Genomic DNA, 26320 nt, shown 5'->3' on the forward strand with positions numbered 1-26320 from the left:
TGTAGGTGTTGCCATTTCCTCCTTGTGTCTGTCCATAACACTACTCATGGTTTTGTATTCTTTTGCTTTTTTGTTTCAGGTAGAATGGCCTCCTTCAGTATTTCTTGCTGTGCAGGTCATGTATTAGAACATTTTCTCAGCTTCAGTAGGTCTGGAAAGGTCTTTATTCCTCCTTCATATCTAAAGGATATCTTTGCTGGATATATTATTCTTGGCTCATAATTTCTCTCTTTCAATAGTTTGAATATTGGATTCTACTCCCTCCTGGCTTGTAGAGTTTCTGCTGAAAAAGCTGATGATAACCTAATGGGCTTTTCTTTGTAGGTTACCATCTTCTTTTGCCTGGCTGCCTTGAGGATTCTTTCTTTGTCGTTGATTTTAGACAGCATTAATACAATGTGCCTTGGAGAAGGCCTGTTGGGATTGAGGTAATTAGGTGTTCTATTTGCTTCTTGGATTCGAGTATCCAGTTCTCTCCACAAGTTTGGGAAGTTCTCATCAAGAATTTGTTTGAATATATTCTCTGTTCCCTTCACTCTTTCTTCTCCCTCTGGTATGCCCATTATTCTTATATTGCTGTTTCTGATGGCATCAGAAATTTCTTGTAGAGTTCTTTCATGTCTTTTATCTCTCAAGTATCTCTCTTCTTCCATCTGTGTCATTTCCAGAATTTTATCCTTGATGTCACTGAATCTTTCCTCCATCTGTTCAGCTCTATTACCTAGGCTGGCTATTTCATTCTTCATTTCTTTTATTGAGTACTTAATATCCAGAAATTCTATTTGGTTCTTTTTAAAATTTCAATCTCTTTGGTAAAATGTTCATGTTGTTCTTTGATTGTGTTTCTGAGTTCATTAATCTGCCTTTCTGTGTTTTCTTGCATCTCATTGAGTTTTTTCAGAACTGAAATCTTGAATTCTGTGTCATTTAAGTCACATATTTCCATATCTTTAACTTCATTTTCTGGAGACTTTTCACTTTCTTTCTGAGCTGTCTTGTTGCCTTGGTTATTCATGGCAATTAATGATTTATTATTTCTCTTCCTAGACATCTGCAGGAGTGGGTTCTGCAACAGGTTGATAGGAAGAGATTTTTCTTTTGTTTTCCAGTATGTGTTGATAGAATGTTTTGTTTTCTTTTCGACTGCAGTCTTTTTTTCTCTCTCACACTGTAGTGTTACGTTTTCTGTGCACTATTCCAGCTTCTCACACATTGGGTAGATTCTCTGGAATGGGGGCTTCTCCTCTGTTAACAGTTTGCCTGTGTCATAGGGCACAGCAGAAATTCTATTGGTTCTTTTTCAAAGTTTCAATCTCTTTGGTAAAATGTTCATGTTGTTCTTTGATTGTGTTTCATTAAACTGCCTGTCTGTGTTTTCTTGCATCTTGTTGAGTTTTTTAAGGCCTGCCGTCTTGAATTCTCTGTCATTTAAGTCACATATTTCCATGTCTTTAAGTTCATTTTCTGGAGACTTTTTATTTTCTTTCTGAGCTGCTTGTTACCTTTGTTATTCATGGCAATTAATTAATTATTATTTATCTTCCTAGGCATCTACAGGAGTGGGTTCTGCAACAGGTTGATAGGAAGAGGTCTTTCTTTTGTTTTCCAGCTGGTGTGGTGTTGCTAGATTGTTTTATTTTCTCTCCAACTGTAGCCTTTTATTCTCTTTCACGCTGTAGTGTTATATTTTCTCTGCACTGTTCTGGCTTGTCTCACAATGGGGAGATTTCCTGGAAGGTGGGCTTCTTTGTGAACACGTCACCTGAGTCACAGAGCTCAGCCTCTGTGGGGAGATGTGGGGAGCTTCTGAAGTTCCAGATCTCTTCCTGCACCAGTTTCAGAGCCTGTGTGTTTCAGCGGCTCTGTTTACTCCTGTAGAGATCCACCCAGATAGGTAGGGACAGCGTTGGGGTGGTTAGCAGGAGGTCACTCAGAGAAATAGCGGCAACCACCAGCACAGCCAATCCTACAGCCAAGGCTCCTTACCCTTTGCAGGAACTAGTTGGGCTACAAGTCTGTGGCTGTGGGCCACAGTTCTCAGAACTGCAAATATTCTGTTCTTTTGATGGGATCCTGCTATTGTTCTGCTTTTAGCACTGAGGAGGTGGGTATGGGGCTAAGTCTGGGAGGGTAGGGAGGGGTTGGCTAGTCTCCGTGCCTATGCCTCTGTCCTTTGCTTGGTAGTGAGGGCTTAAACTGCCATTTTCACCCTTCTTTTCTCAGTCTTTGCTCCGAGGTCTCTGCCGTGAGTGTTGGTTTTAGTTGTGCTATATGCTGATCCCTCAGGCAGGACTGTGGGCCATAAGGGGAGCGCTAGCAGACCGAATGCTTCCATCTCCCGTAAATGCGGTAGCTCCAGAATTCAGGGGGCATGGAGCTCTGGTCTGTGTCCTGCACCTGTTCGGCCCGTGTCTCTGCACTTCGCCGTTCCCTCTACCCCCTTCCCCCCCAAGCTCACCCAATTGCCCACATTTAGATGATTTCAGTTATGTGTCTCTTCATCTTGCCTGTCTGCTATGCAGGGAGTCCTTTGTGGAATTATAGCTGTTCAAATTGTTATAAATTCCAGGGAAGATTTCAAGAGGCTGACCTTACACCTCTGTTTTTATGACGTTATGGCTTGTTTCCATATCTTTGCTGTTATGAATAACACTGCAAATAAACATAGGGATATTTATTTATTTATTTATGTATTTATTATTTTGGATTTCTTTGGATAAATACTCAGGAGTGGAATGTGGAATTTGGGTCATAAGGTTTTGAATTTTTTGAGGAACCTCCATACTATTTTCCATTGTGGCTACACCAATTTGAAGTCCTGTCGAAGATTCCCTTTTCTCCACATCCTTGCCAGCACTTGTTTGTTGATTTAGTGAAGATAGCCATTCTGACAGGAGTTAGGTGGTATCTCATTGTGGTCTTTATTTGCATTTCTCTGATGATTAGTGACGTTGAGTATCTTTTCATATGTCCATTGGCCATCTGTATGTCCTCCTTAGTGAAATGTTTCTTCATGTCCTCTGCCCATGTTTTAATTGGGTTGTTTGTTTTTTTTGGTGTTGAGTTGTATGTGCTATAAATTTTGGATATTAACCCCTTATCAGATGTATCATTGGCAAATATCTTCTCCCATTCAGTAGGATGTCTTTTTGTGTTGGTGATGGTTTCCCTTGCTGTGAAAAACCTTTTTTTTTTAGTTTGATGTAGTCTCATATGTTTATTTTTTCTCTTCCTTCCCTTGCCCAAGGGGACATATCAGTAAAAAATATTACTAAGGGTAAAGTCTGCGAGTTTGCTTCCTGTATTTTCTTCTAGGAGTTTTATGGTTTTGGGTGTTACATTTAAGTCTTTAATCAATTTTGAGGGTTTTTTGTAAATGGTGTAAGAAAGTGGTATAATTTCATTTTTTTTTCATGTATCTGCCCAGTTTTCCCAGCACCATTTATTAAATAGACTGTCTTTATTCCATTGTAAATTTTTGCTTCCTTTGTCATTGGTTAAATGATCATATATGCATGAATTTATTTCTGAGCTCTCTATTCTGTTCCATTGACCTATGTGTCTGTTTTTATGCCAATACCATGCTGTTTTGATTACTATAGCCTTGTAGTATGATTTGATGCCGGGTAGTGTGATACCTCCTACTTTGTTCTTCTTTCTCAGGATTGCCATGGCTATTTGGGGTCTTTTATGGTTCCATATACATTTCAGGATTATTTGTTCTACTTCTGTGAAAAATGTCATTGGTATTTTGATAGGGATTATGGTGAATCTATATATTGCTTTGGGTAGTATTGACATTTTAACTATATTAATTCTTTGCATTTATGAGTATGATATATATTTCCATTTATTTATATATTCTTTAATTTCTCTTTTCAATATCTTATAATTTTCTGAGTATAGGTCTTTTACTTCCTTGGTTAAATTTATTTCTAAGTATTTTATTGTTTTTGATGCAATTGTAAATCGGATTTTTTTCTTAATTTCTCCTTCTGATAGTTCGTTATTAGTGTTATCAAATGCAACTGATTTCTGGATTTTAATTTTGTATCTTGCTACTTTGCTAAATTCATTTATTTGTTCTAATAATTTTTTTGGTAGAATAGAATCTTTGAGGTTCTCTCTATATAGTATCATGTCATCTGCAAATAATGACAATTTCATTTCTTCCTTTCCAATTTGGATGCCTTCTATGTCATTCTAATGTCTGATTGTTGTGGCTAGAACTTCCAGTACTATGTTGAGAGTGGGGATTCTTGTCTTATTGGTGAGAGTGGGGATTCTTGTCTTATTCTTGATCTTAAGTGGAATGCTTTTAGCTTTTTGCTCATCTCTTTTTTTGTAAAACAGATTATAGTGCCTTCACTCATTACTCACATGGTTGTTGTGAAGATCAAATGAAGCCAGCACAAAATGGAAGATACTGGCACTTTAGTGCATTATCTCATTCTCAGTTAAGGTCACCTTCATTGCCAGCTATCAGTCATTATAATTTTTCACATCTTACTACTAAAGAAACAAACTAACTCACCCATAAGTTTGCAAGTAGGGAGAAAATAAAAGGTAGTAGGTTGGGGAATAAAAAAATAATGATACCTGAAAATTATAAATGCCACAAATTTGCAATTGTTATAATTTATATTAGAATGATAAGACTAGTGTCCTTTGCATTCTTGAGACAACAGATACTTGTTATCAGCAAACCAAACAGAATTTATTTTGCAGGGATCAAAAATGACATGCTAAATATTAATTCAAATTTTATGTTTGTTTTTATACAGTATGAATCTATTTCAAATATTAACGATTTCAAACAAAAGAAATCCAATTTTTCTTACAATTTCTCATTTTGTTAAAAGAAGTTTCTTTTGTACAAATGCTAGTGATTAAAATGTATTACTAAATATAACCATATTATTGCATTAATGGATCCCTTTTACCTACTTTGCATGTACGGTTGTGTCTGCAGCAGTCAAACTCAGTTGTGAGTCTAAAACTTCAGATTTGGCGTGAATGGAAAGGTTAGGCTGGATAAACCCATCTTGGTTAGCCTTAATATTTCTTGCCTAATACATAATACATAATATATAAGCCTTTTACAATATGCCTTGTTTTATACAACCCATGATTCTGAAATGTATGCAAAATACATTTTTTTTAAATAATTATTTTTAAATGTATTAGGGGAATTTACTATTTGAAGAATTCATATAGTGGGTCTTTTTGTTAGGTTGAATTATATGAAATTGCCAATATTTGAGCATTTTTGACTTACAGAAATGGCAATTGCATGTGGTTCAGTGTAAGAAAAAGTGAGGAACCATTCTTTCACCTTAAAACAGAGTACATTTATATACATTTAGGTTAACATGAAATTTTTCGAGAGTGAGGAGGGAATGGAAAAGTCAGCATTTTGGATATATGAATGAATTCAAATAATGCCCATTGATTGCTATAGCTGTCTCTTTGAGTAGTAATATATATTAATTAATACATTGGGGGATATAATATAATATAAATGGAAAAATTCTTTTCTTTACAGTAAGTTTGCTATGATGAAAACATTCACTGTATTTTCCTAAAGATTAAATACCACGTGAGGCACCATAATGACACATTTGCTTAAATGCATCTCCATTTATGTTATCACTGGAAACTGTGAGGGGTTATGCTGCTATTTTAGTACAATCTGTGCTGTATGCCTTAGTTAATGCTCAGTGAAAATCTGGGTCCCGTGGGGCAGTTGTGATGAAAGAGAATGGTTGTTTTCCAGGTGAGTAACCTAAACATAAATTAGTAATCTTCATCCAAGTCAGTGATTAAAGAGCAGTTTCAAGCTCCTGAAATTTGGGTTGAGGCGGTAGGAATAGATTTGCAGACTGTTTGTTTGTTAAATTCAGCAACAAGGCATTGGATATCTTGCTGTTCACTGCTGTTTAAAGTGTAATCAGTTCTTCATTTATCCAGCCACTGACTTCTTAACTGTAAAGCACATTCAAATACTATTAGCACAAAAAGGAGAGGGGAGACTTGTATCCTTCACAAATTCTGGGGTATATTGCCAGCCTCTGAGGAAGTCCACGTGTGGCTACCAAGAACTAATATTTTAAAGGGTACATGGATTTTGGGTGTAGACTAAACACACAACTTAAACCACCAAATGTAATAATATGAGAGTCACTTTGCATTTGGGAAAATACAATGCCCAAAGGGAAGTGTACGAGCTATCTGAGTCTTAGCTTACCTGCGGCTCTCTTCTGAATGGTACAGAATTCGGCTGCCATCTCTTGCAGTGTGCTGTTGTAACAGGTGTTCCAGAGTCAGCCTTGCTGCTAAGTTTAGCTCTGCATGTGGGGATTTTACACTTTACAGCCCCTTGGAGAGGGGAGTATTGGCAAATTACTGCCTACAAAAGTAGAAAGCACTTGGGAATTTTACCACCAGGCTAGATTTAGATCAGAGTAAAGGGGCCAATCTTAATTTGTAACAGGCTAGAGAGAACTGCATGTCTGGTGGAGGTGGCATTAACCTAATATCTATTTCATTTCTCTCTCACCACCACTGCAGTTCCCAAGGGAGTACCCTGTGAAATTTGATGACCATCTTTTAGGTGCAAGAGAGAACTGTTTTGTTAAAGCAGGAAGAATTTAACACAGGTTTATTAGTTCTTTGGTGACAAGAATATGATCAGCCTTCTAATTTCTAATTTGTAAACGGAACTTATCTCCCTTGATTCCCATTTGGAACACTATTTTTTTTAAAAAAATTAAATTATTTCTCTACTACTGGCATATGAGGGCTACTTATGACAATGGAATTTTTCAAAATATATTTCTCCTATAGGTAATAAGTGAAACACTTCATCTTTTGGCAAGGATCAGGAAGGGAGGAGCATTATCTGGGAAAGAAAAATGTGAATGTGAGGACATTAATCTCAGTAAGGATTTGTTGCAGTATTATTTAGTCCTTTCCTCCTTTGTTTCTTTGTTTTTCTTACTCAGATTCAAAAGGAGTTCAGTGATGACTAAATATCTCTCTGAAAGAAATCCTGGCACCGAGAGGCTTGAATGTTTCATCCAAAGCCACACTCATTCAACAACAGAATACCAATATGATTTCATTTCTGCTTTAAACTACAGTTGAGTCTTCTTTACTAAGGCCACCTTTAAATACAGCTCATATTTGTGTGCAACTCAATCCTGAAGCATGATAGGTAGGGAGAAAAAGGCAAAGGTTGATTGTCATGAGCACATTTTGACTTAATTTTCCCTTGGTTTTTCGGAGAGCTCATCATCCCAAATTTTCATAATACATCTGTCATTATCTGAGTTTTTAAAAGTCCAGTAATAGTAATAACTCAGATGTGAAATGCATATTTTACCGCTCTAGATGAATTTGTTGACTGGAAACATCTGTCTGCAAACTTACTCTTTAAACTGAAACAGTTTCTTGAAAACTTTTCTTTCATTTGAGACAAACTCAATGGCCTTAGATGATAAAATCACTTCCCCTTTGGGAAAGGTTCATGGTCCCGTCCATCAATCTCTGACATGATTTAGCTTCATATCAGCAGATGTGATTCTTTAGGGTCCAAGTACTAAATTAGAACTTATCCTTTTCTTGGGGTAACCTCTTTGAACAAATCAGCCCTTTCAAAGGCAAATTTTTCTTGTTTTTGGAGCTTCCAAGGATCCTGTGTTTCTTTACAACAGCTGCATATGAATTTCTGTGGTCTCAGGTTTGCTCAAGGCCCAAGCACTCTTTGGTTACTATAGAAACCTGCCCTCCCAACCAGCTGTCATCTCCTATATTCCTGGCAAAGAATGAGTCTTAAACCTGTTAGATATCCCACAAGCAAAGTCAAGATAAAGAATAACACAAAGAAAACATGAACAACATTTTGTTAAAGGAACGACTTGACTTCCTACATGCAGTGCAACAAAGTAAGCTTTCCTGGACATCAACATACAAGGTTTACTGAGCTCCCCTACAGCTGTCTTCATCCTGGCTTTAAGGAGTGGGGATTCGACTCTGCATCTCTACATCTGTGAATTGAAGAACACTTTCTGTGCTCTCCGAGGTGATGGGTGAGATGACATGTTTAAGCCGAAGGAGCATTGTGAAGAGCAGGAAGAGGAGAATGGCCAGGAGGCTTAGGAATAAGCCCACATACATGTATAGGTTGGAATACTTATCTGAAGTGGTGTCAACCTCTGTTGCCAGGGTGGGGAAATGGGCCCGCCCAGTGAGATTTCCATGGTACTTGAAAATTACCTCTGTCATCACTCAAGACTTGAGTCGGTACCTGTTTCTATTTGATTTCTATTGCCCTTGAGGCATTCCACAGTCACTTAGGCTGTCTCTGAATATATTGGAGGTTTTCTAGCAATCTCATACAAAGCAATCACGACCAGAGCCAAGTCAGTAGTGCACAAGCAAGAAAATGGAGATGTTCTAATTTGGCAATTGCCACACCTTCGGTGTCCTCCAGAACAGCAACCACTCCCAAATAGGTTTTGTCAGAACTTCTTAATCATTTTTTAAAACTATATAAATCATTTACTTTTCATGGTCCTACTCTTATAATGATTAAAATAAAAATGGTGAAATTGCTTTATAATACTGGTATGGGGACTGAGTATTAAATCATACTTTTACTCTGTTTTGGTTGGAGAAAGGATTCTGTTTTACCTACAACTCATCTAAATATGCGCACTAATTATGTGGATTTAGTTGGGTTCTTCTGTGAGACTTTCTAAAGGCTTTTGTATACTTCAGGCTTAGCATATCTGAGTTTTCAGCCTTCTTGTCTTTCCATATCTCCCCTAAGGATGGAGCTTGTAAGGTTCCTGCTCAACTGTCACAGCTTAAGGGCTGTAAGTCTAGAGGATGTGTTTTCTACAGCTTTGTTGAAGTGCCTCTCTGTAGGCTGGAAGGAAAGTGTTGTCAGACCTGGTAATTCTCAGATGAAGGAAGTCTCAGAGATGCTGACAGCAGTAGATTTAGGCTCAGAAGATTTGACTCAAGATCCTTCAAAATATTTATTTTTTCTGAAAATCAAGAACAAAAATAAAAGATTCAAGCATCTAAGAAAAACAGATGGCAATTTCTTTGAAGTAAAAATTGACAGAAATATTGCATAAAAGTTTGCTATGGGCAAATTAGTTTTAAAATAATATCCTGAGTTTTCATCACTTTGAATGTTTTTCTTTTCTGCAGTAAATAACTATTTTTAAAAGATTTTTATTAAAATATAGCTAGCATACAATATTATATTAGTTTCAGGTGTACATTGTAGTTATTCAAAGTGTAAATAACTATGAAAAGGTTAAAGAAAAAGTCAGATTACCAAACAGCAGCTAATAACTAAGCTACTGTGTTTTCTAAACTAATTTATAAGATTTACCTGTGGTACTTATTAAAACACACACCCTTGGCTCCAACTTAGATGCTCTGAACCATAATCTCCACAGTAGGGGCCTGGACACCACTCTAGAATGTAACATGTTTATTGGTCTAAGGTGGGGTCTAAGCACTGATATTTTTTAAAAGCTCCCCATGTGACTATAAAAATATAGTTAGAATTGAGAACTACTGCCTCTAGTTTCCAGGAAAGCCTAGCAATGAACTAAAGAAGACCTAAATTTAAGGATTTGTTTTCAAACTCCAGGTCACTTTAACAAATCACAGAATTTTCAGGAATGCAGGCTTCCCCCAATTTTGTTTTTGTGTTCTAGTTGTCTCATTTATGTCTGTGGGAGCTGAGAATACACTCCCCTCCAGTATTTGTAGATCAGAAGGAATTAAGAGGGTATATCTGTTCTGAGCAAATAACTGCAGATTTCATTATTGATGAAGACAGAACCTTGTCTTTATTGGCAAAAACATTCCAGTGTATATGAGTTCAGACAATTAAGTTCGTGAACTTGTTGAAATGTTGCTAACCTTTTTTGGTATTAAAGGGATTATTCATTATGAATTTGTACCAACTGGACAGTTAACCAGGTTTACTATTTGGAAGTGCTGAAAATGCTGCGTGAAAAACTTAGATGACCTGAACTTTTCACCAACAATTCATGGCTCTTGCATCACGACAATGCACCAGCTCACACAGCACTGTCTGTGAGGGAGTTTTTAGCCAGTAAACAAACAACTGTATTGGAACATCCTCCCTACTCACTTGATCTGGTCCCAATGACTTCTTTCTTTACCTACAGATAAAGGAAATGTTTAAAGGAAGACATTTTGATGACATTCAGGACATCAAGGGTAATACAATGACAGCTCTGATGGCCATTCAAGAAAAAGAGTTCCAAAATTGCTTTGAAGGATGGACTAGGCACTGGTGTTGGTGCATAGCTTTCCAAGGGGAGTACTTCGAAGGTGACCATAATGATATTTAGCAATGAAGTATGTAGTGCTTTTTCTAGGATGAGTTCACAAACTTAATTTTTAGACCTCATAAAAAGGGTCAAGTAATTACTGTTGAAGTCTTCCAGAATGATTTAGGTTGTTATTCTAAACATGAATTTTGAATATGGCTGACTAAAATAAACAATATAAACCACCATCACCTGTCAAACTTCTATGTGCAACAGTAGCAGAGAGCTGACGATGTAGCCTAGTTCTGTCACTTGTTAACATACCCAAGGAGAGTTAATAGAAATAGCTCCAACAATCACATTACTCTTCCTATGATCTTGAATTTTGCCCCCAGCCTGGGAGCACTTTAGCTTAAAGTTTATATTCACTAGCCTACTTTCTGTAATCTGCATGTTTCTTGGTTTACCTACCTACAGTCCCTACCACTCATGCAGAGCCACCTGATTCACAAAAAAACTGGGTATCTTTCTACTGTCTTAGGATCAGTGGTCTAGGAGGCATTTTTTTTGCAATACTTAAAGGTACATCTACTTTGATATCTGATTCAATAACAAATGGAAAAGACAATCACAGTAGGTATCCTTTAGTTCCCTAGAAATACTATGCCCCAAAGGCAATGGTTCACCTGAGTAGCTTGTTACAAATTCAGATTTTTTAGGGTCTGTTCTTGGGAGCTCCTTCTCCCCAAACCACTTGGTTTTTGACCTTGCTTGTTCTCCCTAATCCAGTTTTTTCTCAAAAGTGTGGATCCCTAACATCATGTAAAATGTAGATTCCTAGGTCCTTCCCCAGGCCTACTGAATTCTAATATCTTGGATCAAGGTCCAGGAATATGCATGCTAAGCACAAGCTTTTGAGGTGATTCTTTGCACTCTGAGCTTTGAGAGTTAACTGTTAGTTTTTCTATCTAGACATCTCAGCTAAAAACATAGATAATCTGCCTTATTGGTTGTTTGGGGGCCCTACTAGGGAAGATGTTAAGAAAATTTGCCTTCATTGGCTGATGTTAGTTTTTTTTTTCTTTTGTTTTGTTCCCTCACATGACAGACTGCATGTGAGGTGATGGTTAGCTTAGGGTTAAGAAAATTCTCCCTTGTCTCATTCCCGCAGGGGAGATATGAGGTTATGAAGAGTCTTTTTGTCCGTTTTGCCTGCATCAGCAGGTGAGGTAGAGAAGTAACTAAGTTATATCAGAATGACGTGACAGGGACGTTGCCAGGCTTTGGAAGGCCTTGGGCCAATGGTCCCAGGCAAGAAGAGTAGGTATTGTTTGTCCAAATAAACTGGCCCTGCAGCTGAATAAGCAATATTTTTATCACAGTAACTGCCGAACCCTCCTGGAACTGGCCATTACCGGAGGAGGCAGCTTGGCTCTAGGGTACATCTGAAAATATATATATAAGACAGACCTCAATTGGCAATGTAATTTTCGTTACTTGTCATAGGTGATTTTTCATCATTCTAACATTTTGGAAACTTGTATGCAACATGCAGCTTATAACATCAGGAGACGCCCTGACTGTCAGCCACAGACCTGGTGAGGTCTGGCTGGTTCCCAACCTCTCCAGGGTTGTTCCCCATGGTTAGCCTTCTTGAGAACTTGTTAGCGTTTTGGGAAACTTGTATAAAGCTTGCAGCATCAGGAGATGCCCTAACTTCCAGCAACAATAAAAACGGCAACAGCAGCATTCTTGGGAACTCGTTAGCATTTTAAAAACTTATATGCAGCTTGCAACATCAGGAGACACCTCAGTTTTCCAGCCACGGACCTGACAAAGTTTTTATTCCTGACCTTCCCACTGTTGTTTCCCCACGGTTTGGTGAGCTTTTGGTATCTACTGTAATAGTTGTTATCCTATAGAATTTATTACTGCTTTTGGATGCTCCCTATTAACTTTCTTTGTATATTTAGCCAAGTGATATTTGATCAACTGTAAACATGTGTTGGGATCTCTTAAACTTATATGTATGTATACTCCTTTGGCATGACATTGTCAATGTATATATTTAGCATATATTTATTTAGTATTAATTATATAGTATTATATAGTACTAGTATATATTTAGTTTAGTATTAACCACCTTTACTTTCTGTCATTAGCACATTTTTTGATTGCCTTTGTCTTTTGCTATTATAGTGCAAAATAAATTGATTAGATATTGCTAAATAAATTAATTAGTCCCTCTCTAGCGAATGCTCCCCTTTCTTTTCCCCGTTTGTCATTACACCTACTTAAAAAAAAAAAAAACTATTTAAAACAGTGTTATTGGTTGAATTGTTTCCCCAAAAGATATGTTGAAGTCCTAACACCTGGTACCTGTGAATGTGACCTCATTTGGAAATAGGGTCTTTACAGATATAATTAAGTTAAAATGGACTCATTAGGTTGACCCTAATCCAATATGACTGGTGTCATTATAAGAGAAGACAGAGACATACAGAGAGAAGACAGAGGCAGAGATTGGAGTGCTGCATCTACAAGCCAAGGCATGCCAGGGATTGACAGAAAATGCCAGAAGCTAGAAGGGCCAAAGAAGGATTTTACCTTACAGATTGAAGAGAGAGCTTTGCCCTGCTGATGCCTTGATTTCAGACTTCTAGCCTCCTGACCTAAGAAATTAAATTTCTGTTGTTTTTAGCCACCTACATAGTTTGTTGCACTTTGTTTATGGCAGCCCTAGGAAATGAATACACAGAGTAATCACCCTAAGGCCCTGGTGTTTTGGAACCGTTGGGGTAATGTTTCTCAATATGGTCCGAGGAGGTCTCTTTATCAGAATCACTTGGAAGACCCTTATTACAAATGCAGATTTCTAGACCCTTTCCCTTGCTTCCTAGATCAGAATCTCTGGGGATAGGACTCTAAAATTCTACATTTGTGACAAGCTTTTCAGTTACAGTTTCTAAGCATACTCTGCAAGGAATGGTTTCCAGTCCCTGCTGCCCTCAGGATCACTGTCATGCACGGTCTCAGCTCCTGCTCCCCGCACCAGAACGCAGGATACGGTGAAGCCTAAAAGGAACACCAACGGAGTCATGGATAGGGGAGTCATACCACTATATTCTCGCTGGTGGCTGGGTTGGAGACACAGGAAGCAGGAGCCACAATCTGCTGTCTGCTTCTCTGTCAACCAACCAACCCCTTAGCTTAGCCACAGCAGTTATATTAGTGATTAATGGCTAACTGGTTACAGCTGATGGCCATCTACTACCCAAGCCAGCACCTTTCCATGTGAGGTCAAGAGCCTGGAAACTTCTCTCCTGGCTCTGTCCCCACAATCACTTATTAAGCTTTTTGAAAAAATATATATGTATATGCCTGGGTACTTCCTTCAGAGATTCTGAATCAGTAGGTCTCTATGGGTCATGAACATCTGTAGTGCTTAAAGTTCCACAGGTGATTTTGATATGCAGCGAGGGCTGAGAAGCACCACTCTGCAAACAGAACAGAGCACTTCAGATTTAGGACTCTGACAGTCCCGGGCAGCCCACACAGAGGTGTTTTTTTCATTTGTTTATTGTTTGTTTTTCTTTAATCTCAGCTGCCCCCCTATTTATTAAATGTTGCCTGTCCGAGCAGCCTCCCTCCACACCACCTCTTCTCCCTGAAGCTCCTTTCCTTAAATGTGGTGCTGGCCCAAAGATAAGATTTTTCACACATGTAGCTCATAAGTTACTTTTTAAATTGCACTCCAGAAGAGAAGTGGAAGGAAAAGAAACACTCACTGCTAGTGTAAGCCAATTGGGAGGAACCACTATAGTATTGTAAGATCTTTTAAATCTCCTGTGGATCTCAAATACAAGATTTGGATAAGTCGTACTCCTTGGTTAATGGCATATTGCCATCATGGGTGTATCCAGGGCCTCTTTTATTTGCTTACTTAATAACACCCATGGACAAACACCTGTGAAGAAACACCTACCACCTTTAAGATGGAAAATAACTAATAATTTATGACATCTACCTATGCTCCCCTGTCTCATCCTATTAGCAATTCTCCCCAGAAATAATCAATACTCTAAATTTTGTTAGTCATTACCTTGCTTTATTTGCATACACACAAACATACACATACACACCTATGCCTAAGTAATATGTTGTTTAGTTTTGTTTTGAACTTTATAAAAAAGAGTCAAGCTATATGTCATCTTCTTCAATTTGCTCTTTTTATTTATAACTATTCTAACAGGATGAGAAAGGAATAAAGTATTGGAAGACCACATATTGCCTTGAGGCTCCTTATTGCCTTTGGACTTTATTCTCCTTAGCTTGGCATTCAAGGCTGTCAATACTCTTCTCCTGGCTGGCCTCAATTCCTTCTTCTCCTCTCCTTTACAACCAAACTGTAATGCTCACTGTTACCCAATTCCCTACCTCCATGCTATTGTTTGACCAATTCCTTACATCTTCATGGATTACTGCTTGGGGAAATGCTACAATCCTTCATGGTTCAGCTCATGAAACTGACCTTGATTTCCTATCCAAATCCTAACTCCCACATGCTTTGTATCTCTTCTAGAAAAGTTACATTTGCCTAATATTGTAAATATCTATTTGATGTGTTTTTTCCCCAAGCTGTAATTTCCCCAAGCTTGTAATTTTCAAGATCTTTTCCAACATTCTATCCCTTTGTGGGGACAGAACCAGGAGTGCAGTATCCAGGCTCTCACCCTCACGTGGAAAGGTGCTCACTCAGGTAGTAAATGGCCATCAACTGTAATTGGATGGCCATCAGCTGTGGCTAGTTGGTCAGCAGCTGTAACCAGTGAGCCACTGGCCACTAATATAACTGTCGTGGCTACGCTAGCAACAAATGGGGGCTAGCAAGAAGATGGTGGCTGGTCTAGCAAGAGCAGATTGCAGTTAGCATGGTGGATTGCAGCTAGCAAGTGAGGTTGGTTGGCAGACAGAAGTGGACAGCAGGTTGCGGATAGTGTGTCTCCTGTTTCCTGTGTCTCCAACCCAGACGCCAGCGAGACTATAGTGGTATGACTCCACTATGGCTCCATTGGTGTTCCTCTTTGGCCTCACCATGTCCTGTGTTCTTATGTGGGGAGCAGGACCAGAGATCCCGCATGACACCCTGCATGACACCCTTATACAACTGTGCTTGCAGTAGCTGCTCCATAATTGTTGACTAAATGCATGGATATGATTGAAGAAATGCACTTAGCACTGACAATTTGAAGAGAAGCACAGTCTTATCTCTGTTGCTAATATAGCTTGGGGAAGAACCTGAAACTCCCTTTTCTTTCTATTCACCTCACCCACTCCCCTATCTTTTACTGTGCAAAGAAGACTAAATTCCTGATTATAATAGGGAATTAAGGAATAATTACTTTTTTCAAAACTTTTCTCTTGAATTACTATTTCAGTTACACGATTTTAAAGGAAAACTAGATAGGATGGTTCTACAGCCTTAAATTTTAGAAAGTTCAATTGTGTCTATAGATGATTTTCAGTAACAATTGAGACGACATTTTCTTCCTCCTACACAATCAACCCTGAATTTTCATTAGGTCTAAATATTTATTAAATATTTGTTAGAATTATATAAAGCTTGGAGAAGCTGTAAACAACAATGATCTCACATACAGTTGTCAATTTCTTTAAACATTTCATTTGAAGTTTTGGAAAACTAATATCTTTCCTGAAACCTCTATAGTCTGCAGGACACCAAACACCCTGGTCAATTCAGACAGGTCTATCGATTTAATTCTTTAAACCTATTAAGGACTTCCAAATGAATAAATGAAAAAGTATGTATTGGGGAATCCTCTTTGTTAGTTTTGTCCTGTATCTGTGACAAGTTCTCATAAAAGCTCTCTGAACAAGATTGCCATAGTTCTCTTTGCTAACTAATCAATGAGTTGTATAGATAATGTAATTGCCCCAGTAAAAGCTCTACACCATTTGGAAAGAAAAACAAACACGAAATTTAAAAAAAAATAGAAATTCTATTGATTATGAAGAATCTAATTTTTGTTGGAAGTCATAGAATTTTAGTATCCTGCAGTCCTTTCTGGAAAACTGATAAAAATCAGTCGCTAGTCTTTGTAAAAGTGGTTGAAAACTGTTGAAGGATAAGGTAGAGTCTCAGGGATAAGAAAAGGATTAAGGAAGTAGGAAAAGAAAGGAAGAAAAATAGAAGGCAAGGGGTGAAGAGGGAAGGAGTGAAATGTGAGGAGAAAAGTGATTAGGGATTTGGGAAGTGGATAAGAGGTGGGAAGAAATGAGTGATTAAGGGGTAGAGATGAAGATAGGGAAGCAGAAAAACATGGGGAAAGAAGGGAGGAAGAAAGGAAAAAGGGAGGGAAGTTTGGGGGAATGGCAAAGTGAAAGAGATTAATTTAATAATTGGCCAATGTCCAACATTAGCCTGAACATCTGATTTACTTCACTTCTAATATGAATCAAAATACCCACAAGTAATGTGAATACACCTTTGGTTTTCTGATTGCATGTTTTGCTGTTAACTTGGTAAATAAAACCCTTAGTAATGAATTATAATAATATTAACAATAACTTCTAGTGTTTTGGTATGGACACTGAAATGCCAAGTCTTTGGTAATGTTTGACATCAGTATAGTATGTATAACCTTACAGAAGCAAAACAACATACACACCCAGATCATGAATTTTTCACCTTAAAATGAGAAGGGGACATGGAGCATTCTCCATCCAGCAACGCTTTTCCTTTGGTAAAGCTTGTTGCTAGTAAGAGCAATAAAGTTCTGCTTGGATCTTGAAAACCAGATTGACATTTATTCAGCAAACCTTTGAGTGCCAACCGAAGTACCAGACACTCTGCTAAGTCCTTGGGATATAGAGATAAATGTAATTTGATCCCTGTTTTGGTCCTCAAGTAGCACCTAGTAGTTACTTTTGCTTTTTCTTTAACATGATCAAGTTCTGAAAACACTGGTAATTTTACATTTTTCTGCATGGCACCTGCCTATGTAATTCCAGAGCTGAAATCCCACCAAATAGCTAAGGAAAATGATCAGTGGAACAATTCAGAAGAGAAAGTCAAAACTATCAATTGTAACAGCTTTCAGGAGTTAATGCACCCTGTCTGTATTTATCAGCCCAGTGTGAGGGAGAGAAAACTAAGGGGAGGAAGGAGCTGTTAGAGTATCCAGTTCCACATCAGCCTATGAGAAAACAATTCCAACAGCAAGTGTTTCTTTAATGGCTAGAGCCATTAAGTAATAAGCTTTCTCAAGTGGGAGTTGCTGTATTTTCTACAGCAGATGGTGCCTGTTTGTCACACTTGCCAATAAATAAAATAATGCTGCTCATTTCACCATGAATAATATCATAAAATTTTCAAATCTCTCTTACCTTTCCTGGCTCACAGGATGAATTGGTTGGCTGTTTAAATCTCCCTTTTGAAGCTTGCAACAACAGGCAACTTGTTCAGGAACATCTCTGGAATATCTGGAAAATAGAATGAAAGACTTGCTTTGCTAGAAGAAGCAGGACTATGTTCATGCAAAGTATGCTTTCTCTTTCATCTTCCTAAAGAGTCAGACCTTTCCAGTGCAAAACAGAAAAGCACCTTCTATTATTAGTTACTTAAAATGCCAGTTGCCTCTTAACAGCTTCAGAGTGCAGTTTCCGATGCCTTGCTCCTTATAAATGCCAAAGAGCCAAGAGAAGGGACTGTTTTGGATGTTTATATACCCTCTGGGACACCTGAATGGAAGCAGCGTGAATAAAGTTCCTAGTTACTCTTTCAGAGGCAAGAGTTTAGAGTATGTGGGAAAGGTAGTGATTCAGCTCTGCTCCGCCTTAGCTGTGTGGAGCCCGAGAGGGAGGAGATTAGAGAGAAGCTGAGAAGCCAAGTTTGAATAAGTCTTCCACTTTAACCCCTTCAAGGCTTCTTCATGAATCTGGAGGATTAGCAAATGCTCCCTGTCTTTGTAAAAAGCTTCTTCATGTGTCATTTAAGAAGATCAGATCTCTTGCTCAAATAAAGAGGTTTTTCATTCTACGTCTTATAGTAATATATGCTTAGAATTGAATCCAAACATGCCAGAATATAGTGGTGTTTAAATAATTCCATCTTTCCAAACAGAATGTGTGCATATGTATGCTCCTAGTTTTGGAACACATTTTTTTTTTTTTTAGGCACCAATTGAATAATTTTACTTTGAATTTTTTGTGGAAATTTAATATCAGTCTTAGAATCTATGTTTCAGTTTCTGGTTGGGAGTCTACGATTTAGATAGAATATCTTTGAAGAAGGCATATCTATCCAGGGCATATGTTCCATTATAAATGATTTATTCATCTGTAGTTTAAATGCCCTTACTGAGACGTCATCAAAATGGCGGTGTGAGGTGAGCCTCTGGAAATCTCCCCTGGAATTTACAACAAATTGAACAACTATAACTGCACAAAGGACTCCCTGCACAGCAGACAGGCAAGATGAAGAGGCTCACTACTGAATTCTCCTAAAGATGGGAAAATTGCACGAGCAGGGGAGGAGGAAAGGGAGAAGTGCGGAGACTGAGCCGCGTGGGCGTAGGACACTGAGCTCAGTACTCTGAGCTCGCTACACCCCAGAGCTACCGCAGCTGCGGGAGAGGGAAGAACTCAGACTGCTAGGGCTCCATTTATGGCCCACAGGGCTGAGGGGACAGCATATAACACGGCTGACCGAATGCTCACGGCAGAGACCTTGGAGCAAAGACTGAGGGAAGAAGGCTGAAAATGGTGGTTTAAGCCCTCACTGCCACAGAGAACAGAAGCCTTACGCACTGAGAATAGCCAACTCTCTACCCTCCCTGAGTGCACCACGCCCCCACCTGCCCAGTGCTAGAAGCGGAACAGTACCAGTGTCAGATGAAAAGAACAGAATATTTCCACTTCTGAGAACTGTGGCCCGCAGACACATATTCGTAGCCCAACTAGTTCTGGAAAAGGGGAGGGAGCTGTGGAAGTAGAAATGGCTGTGGTGGTCGTCCCCGCCATTGCTCTGGGCCACCTCTCACAACTAACCCTGCCTCTGTCCCCACCTATCTGGGCATATCCCTGCAGGAGTAAACAGAACTGCTGAAACACACGGGCTCTGAATCTGGTGCAGGAAGAGCTTTGAAACTTCAAAAGCTCTCGACATCCCTACAGTGACTTGACGCCCTATGAACCATATCCCTGCAGGAGTAAACAGAACTGCTGAAACACACGGGCTCTGAATCTGGTGCAGGAAGAGCTTTGCAACTTCAAAAGCTCTCGACATCCCTACAGTGACTTGACGCCCTATGAACCATATCCCTGCAGGAGTAAACAGAACTGCTGAAACACACGGGCTCTGAATCTGGTGCAGGAAGAGCTTTGCAACTTCAAAAGCTCTCGACATCCCTACAGTAACGTGATGCCCTATGAACCAGGTGAACTGTTAACAGAGGAGAAGTCCGCCTTCCAGGGAAACCCCCATTGTGTGAGAAGCTGGAATAGTGCAGACAAAACATAACACAACAGTGTGAGAGAGAAAAAAAGGCTGCAGTTAGAGAGAAAATAAAACATTCTACCAGCACATACTGGAAAACAAAAGAAAGACCTCTTCCTATCAACCTATTGCAGAACTCACTCCTGCAGATGTCTAGGAAGAGAAATAATAAATCACTAATTGCCATGAATAACCAAGGCAACAAGACACCTCAGAAAGAAAGTGAAAAGTCTCCAGAAAAGGAACTTAAAGATATGGAAATCTGTGACATAAACGACAGGGAATTCAAGATTGCAGTTCTCAAAAAACTCATCGAGATGCAAGAAAATACAAAGAGGCAGTTTAATGAACTCAGAAACACAATCAAAGAACAACATGAGCATTAACCAAAGAGATTGAAATTTAAAAAAAGAACCAAATAGAATTTCTGGAGATTAAGAACTCAATAGAAGAAATTAAGAATGAAATTGCCAGCTTAGGAAGTAAAGTTGACCAGATGGAGGAAAGAATCAGTGACATCTAAGATAGAAACCTGGAAATGACACTGATGGAAAAAGAAAGAAATTTGAGACTTAAAAGAAATGAAAGGACTCTACAAGAAATTTCTGACTCCATCAGAAAGAGCAATATAAGAATAATGGGCTTATCAGAAGGACAAGAAAGAGAGAAGGGAAAGGAGAGTATATTCAAACAAATAGTCGACGAGAACTATCCAACCTTGTAGAAATAACTGGATACTCGAATCCAAGAAGCAAATAGAACACCTAACTACCGCGACCCCAACAGACCTTCTCCAAGGCACATTGTATTGAAGCTGTCTAAAATCAACGACAAAGAAAGAATCCTCAAGGCAGCCAGGGAAAAGAAGACGGTAACCTATAAAGGATAGCCCATTAGGTTATCATCAGATTTCTCAGCAGAAACTCTACAAGCCAGGAGGGACTGGAACAAAATATTCAAACTACTGAAAGAGAGAAATTATGAGCCAAGAAAAATATACCCAGCAAAGATATCTTTTAGATGTGAAGGAGGAATCAAGACCTTTCCAGACATACAGAGGCTGAGGGAATTTTCTAATACACGACCTGCCCTATAAGAAATACGAAAGGAGGCTATTCGACCACCATCGGGACAATTTGTGGCAACCAAAGAATAAAAAGGGGGAGAATAAAGGCCTGAACCAGAATTTGGGAATGGAGAAAGTAAGCATGCTGAAGAAAATGGAATACTCTAAATATCAAACTTTCTTTTACATAAACTTAATGGTAACCACTGAAAAAAAATCCAGAACAGAAATATATACTGTAATAAAAAAAGAAACGGAGGAAAACGTCATAGAATATCACCACACAGAAATAATTGACAACAACAAAAAGACAAGGAAACCATGGAGACACAATCTTACAGGAAAACTAAAGATAGAATGATAGGAAATCCTGACATATCAATAATCACCCTAAATGTAAATGGACTGAACTCTCCAATAAAAAGGCACAGAGTACCAGATTGGATCTAAAAACAAAACCCAACCATATGCTGTCTCCAAGAGACACATCTCAGCTATAAGGATAGCATAGACTCAAAGTGAAAGCGTGGAAATTGACACTCCAAACAAATGGTATCCAGAGAAAATCAGGTGTAGTCACAATGATATCAGATGAAACAGACTTCAGAGTGAAAAAGATAACAAAAGACAAGATGGACATTTCATAATGGTAAAGGGGATTATACAACAAGAATATATAACAGTCATCAATCTTTATGCCCCCAATCAGGGAGCACTGAAATATACCAAGCAACTACTAACAGAACTAAAGGGAAAAATTGACCGAACACAATTATACTAGGGGACTTAAATACATCATTGACAGCTATGGATATATCGTCCAAACAGAAAATAAATAACGAAATAGCAGCTCTCAATGACACATTTGATGAAATGGACATAATTAACATATATAGAGCACTTCATCCTAAAACATCAGACTATACATTTTTTTCTAGTGTACATGGAACATTCTCAAGGATAAACCATATATTGGGACATAAAACTAACCTCAGCAAATTTCGGCAGATTGAAATCATACCAAGCATATTCTCTGATCACAAGGCTTTGAAATTGGATATCAACTGCAAAAAGAAAGCAGGAAAAAACACAAATACATGGAGATTAAACAACATATTTTTAAAGAACGACCAGGTCAAAGAAGAAATTAGAGGAGAGATCAAAAGATACATAGAAACAAATGACAATGAAAATACATCCTACCAAAATTTTGGGGATGCAACGAAAGCAGTTTTTAGAGGGAAATTTATATCATTACAGGCCGATCTCAAGAAACAAGAAAAATCCCAAATAAATAACTTCACGTTACACCTTAAAGAACTAGAAAAAGAAGAACAAATGAAACCTAAGATCAGCAGAAGAAAGGAAATAATAAAAAGCAGAGCAGAACTAAAATGAAATAGAGAACAAAAAGACAATAGAAAAAATTAATGTGAGAAAGAGCTGATTCTTTGAAAAGATTAACAAAACTGACAAACCCTTGGCTAGGCTCACTAAGATAAAAATAGAGAAGACACTAATAAACAAAATCAGAAATGAAAAAGGGGAAGTTATCACGGATGCCACAGAAATACAAAGAATCATCCAAGAATACTATGAAGGACTATATGCCACCAAATTCAAAAGCCTAGAAGAAACAGACAAGTTTCTTCTTAGAAATACATAGCCTTCCTAGGCCATACCATGAAGAACTGGAAAACCTAATCAGACCGATCACCAGTAAGGAAATTGAATCAGTCATCCAAAACCTTCCCCAAAGCAAAAGTTTGGGACCAGATGGCTTCACTAGTGAATTCTACCAAACGTTCAAAGAGGATCTAATACCAATCCTGCTCAAACTCTTCCAAAAAATTGAAGAAGAGACAGTACTCCCTAACACATTTTATGAGGCCAACATTACCCTGATACCAAAACCTGGCAGGGACAACACAAAAAAAGAGAATTACAGACCAATATGTCTGATGAATACAGATGCAAAAATCCTAAACAAAATTCTAGCAAATCGAATGCAACAATGTGTTAAAAAGATTATTTATCATGACCAAGTGGGGTTCATTCCTGGAGCACAAGGATGGTTCAACATACGCAAATCCATCAATGTGATACATCAGATAAACAAAATAAAGGACAAAAATCATATGATTATGTCAATTGATGCAGAAAAAGCATTTGACAAGATACAAAATACAACATTCATTTATGATTAAAACACTTAATAAAATAGTTATAGAAGGAAAATACCTTAACATAATAAAGGCCATATATGACAAACCCTCAGCTAATCTCATAATTAATGGTGAAAAACTGAAGCCCTTTGCTCTATGTTCAGGAACATGATAGGGCTGTCCCCTATCACCTCTGCTTTTCAACATAGTGTTGGAAGTCCTCGCCATAGTAATCAGGCAAGAGAAATAAATAAAAGGCATCCAAATTGGGAATGAAGAAGTGAAATTTTCACTCTTTGCAGATAACATGATACTGTATATAGAAAACCCTAGAGACTCCACCAGAAAGCTATTAAAAACAATCAACGAATACAGTAATGTGGCCCACTACAAAATCAACGTACAAAAGTGCTTTGCATTCCTATATACTAACAATGAAATCTCAGAATAATAATAATAATAAAAAACACAATTCCTTTTGCAATTGCAGCAAGAAGAATAAAACCTAGGAATAAACTTAACCAAGGATGTGAAAGTCCTATATGCTGTAAACTACAAGAAATTTTTAAAAGAAATTGAAGAAGACACAAAGAAATGGAAAAACATTCCGTGCTCATGAAATGGAAGAATCAGCATAGTTAAAGTGACCATATTACCCAAAGCAATATACAGATTTAATGCAATCCCCATCAAAATCCCAATGGCATTTTTTAAAGAAATAGAACAAAAAATCATCAGATTTGTTTGCAATCACAAAAGACTGCGAATAGCCAAAGCAATCTTAAGAAAAAAGAACAATGCTGGAGGTTTCACACTCCCTGACTTTAGCTTGTACAACAGGGCAACAATAATCAAAACAGCATGGTATTGGCAGAAAGACAGACAGGTAGACCAATGGAATAAAATTGAGAACCCAGAAATAAACCCACATAAATATGGACAGATAATTTTTGACAAAGAAGCAAAAAACATACAATGGAGAAAAGACAGCGTCTTCAATAAATGGTGCTGGGAGAATTGGATAGCTACGTGCAAAAGAATGAAACTGGACTGCTATCTCTCATCATGTACCAAAATTAATTCAAAATGGATCAAAGACTTAAGCTTAAGACCTGAAATAATAAACTGCATAGAAGAAAACATAGGTACTAAACTTACGGATCTTGAGTTCAAAGAACATTTTATGAATTTGACTCGAAAGGTAAAGGACGTAAAAGCTAAAATAAATGAATGGGTTTATATCAAACTTAAAAGCTTCTGCACAGCAAAATAAACAATCGACAAAATAAAGAGTAAACCAACTGAATGGGAGGAGATTTTTGCAAACAGTGCCTCCGGTAAGGGGCTAATATCCAAAAGATACAAGGAGCTCATGAAAATCAACAACAAAAAAACAAACAACCCAATGGAAAAATGGGCAGACGACCTGAAGAGACATTTCTCCAAAGAGGACATACAAACATATGAAGAAATGCTCAACATCACTAATCATCAGAGAAATGCAAATAAAAACCACAATGAGATATCACCTCACCCCAGTTAGAGTGGCAATCATGAACAAGATAAATAGTAACAAGTGTTGGAGAGGCTGTGGAGAAAAAGGAATCCTCCTACACTGTTGGTGGGAATGCAGACTGGTGCAGCCGTTATGGAAGGCAGTGTGGAGTTTCCTCAAAAAATTAAAAATAGAATTACCGTATGACCCAGCAATCCCATTCCTAGGTATCTACCTAAAAAATCTGAAAACATTTATCCGTAAAGACACGTGTTCTCCAATGTTCATCGCAGCTTTATTTATGGTGGCCAAGACATGGAAAGCAACGAAAATGTCCTTCGATAGATGAATGAATAAAGAAGTTGTGGTATATGTACACAATGGAATACTATTCGGTGGTAAGAAAAGATGAAATAAGACCATTTGTGACAACCTGGATGGATCTTGAGATTATAATGCTAAGTGAAATAAGTCAGACAGAAAAAGCAGAGAACCGTATGATTTCACTGATATGTGGTATATGAACCCAAAACAATAAAAGAACAAGACAAACAAATGAGAAACAAAATCTCACAGACACAGACAATAGTTTAGTGGTAACCAGAAGGTAAAGGGGGAGGGAGGTGGTAGATGAGGGTAAAGGGGATCAAATATATGGTGATGGAAGGAGAACTGACTCTGGGTACTGAACACACAATGGGATTTATAGATGATGTAATGTAGAATTGTATACCTGAATTCTATGTAACTTTACTGACAATTGTCACCCCAATAAACTTTAATTAAAAAAAAGGGTGGAAACCATCAAATGTTCATGAATGGATGAAAGATAAACAAACAAACAAAATGCCCTTACTGTGTTTCATACATTGTGGCAGGAGGACAGAGATGAACATTTCTTGAATGTCCACTCTGTGTCAAGCATTTCATGTAGAGGATTTCATTTAATTCTCACAACAACTCTGTGACTTGGGTATCATTATCCTCATTTTACAGATAAGGAAACTGAGGCTCAGAGAGGAAGCATATCATGCAGTTTAGTAAGCTTGGAGCCAGTATTTGAAAACAAGGCACTGCTCTTTTCTCTGCAGCAATGGTTCTTAAAGTTTTGTGGGTCTTGGATTCCTCTGAGAACCTTATGAAAGCTATGTACCTTCTCCTCCCTCAGAAATAGGCATATAATTTCCATACTCCCTGACCTCTGGATTAAGAACAGCTGAATGTCCTCATTTCACTTTTACAATATTATAACATCATTAGTGCATTCTTCACCCAACAACTCATAGTCATCAATCATTTTTATTAGGGAATTAATAATAGTTTATAACAATAATAATATATAATAATAATAGTGTTATGCCAATCTTTAAGAAATTACAGCAGTGTTTTTCCCTTTATCCCCAAATTCTCTTTAACAAGTCTTGCATCTTCTATGTTTTCATTTCCCTCATTCTAGTGGTTGTAATGATTTGAGGCCCTCCATAATACCTAATACCTTACCTGAATAGTTTAATACTTTGTAGAATATGCTGGGGTTTCTCAACCTGGAGTAGTATGCTCAAGATTCATGAATCTACAAGGTAAACATAATGCTTTTTTTAGAGGATCAGTGTTACTTGAAATTTCAGATAGGGAGAACATAGGTAATTTGACAATTTCCAACATAGTTTATATGACAAACACATACATTATAGAATAAAATGCAAAATTTCTATGTGTTTTTACAATTAAGCATGAGACTTCAGAAAAAAT

The 26320-nt window shown here is 37.8% G+C and overlaps 1 protein-coding gene across 1 annotated transcript; it reads right to left on the reverse strand.

Moving 5' to 3' along the window:
* Positions 1 to 7015: 7015 nt before the first annotated feature.
* Positions 7016 to 8572, reverse strand: SERTM2 (serine rich and transmembrane domain containing 2). The gene has a single exon (XM_033105025.1). The coding sequence runs from the start codon at positions 8284 to 8286 to the stop codon at positions 8014 to 8016; it is 273 nt and encodes a 90-aa protein (XP_032960916.1). The 5' UTR covers positions 8287 to 8572; the 3' UTR covers positions 7016 to 8013.
* Between the last annotated feature and the right edge of the window lie 17748 nt (positions 8573 to 26320).

The sequence above is a fragment of the Rhinolophus ferrumequinum genome, chromosome X (assembly GCF_004115265.2).
Source record: "Rhinolophus ferrumequinum isolate MPI-CBG mRhiFer1 chromosome X, mRhiFer1_v1.p, whole genome shotgun sequence".
Lineage (NCBI taxonomy): Eukaryota > Metazoa > Chordata > Mammalia > Chiroptera > Rhinolophidae > Rhinolophus > Rhinolophus ferrumequinum.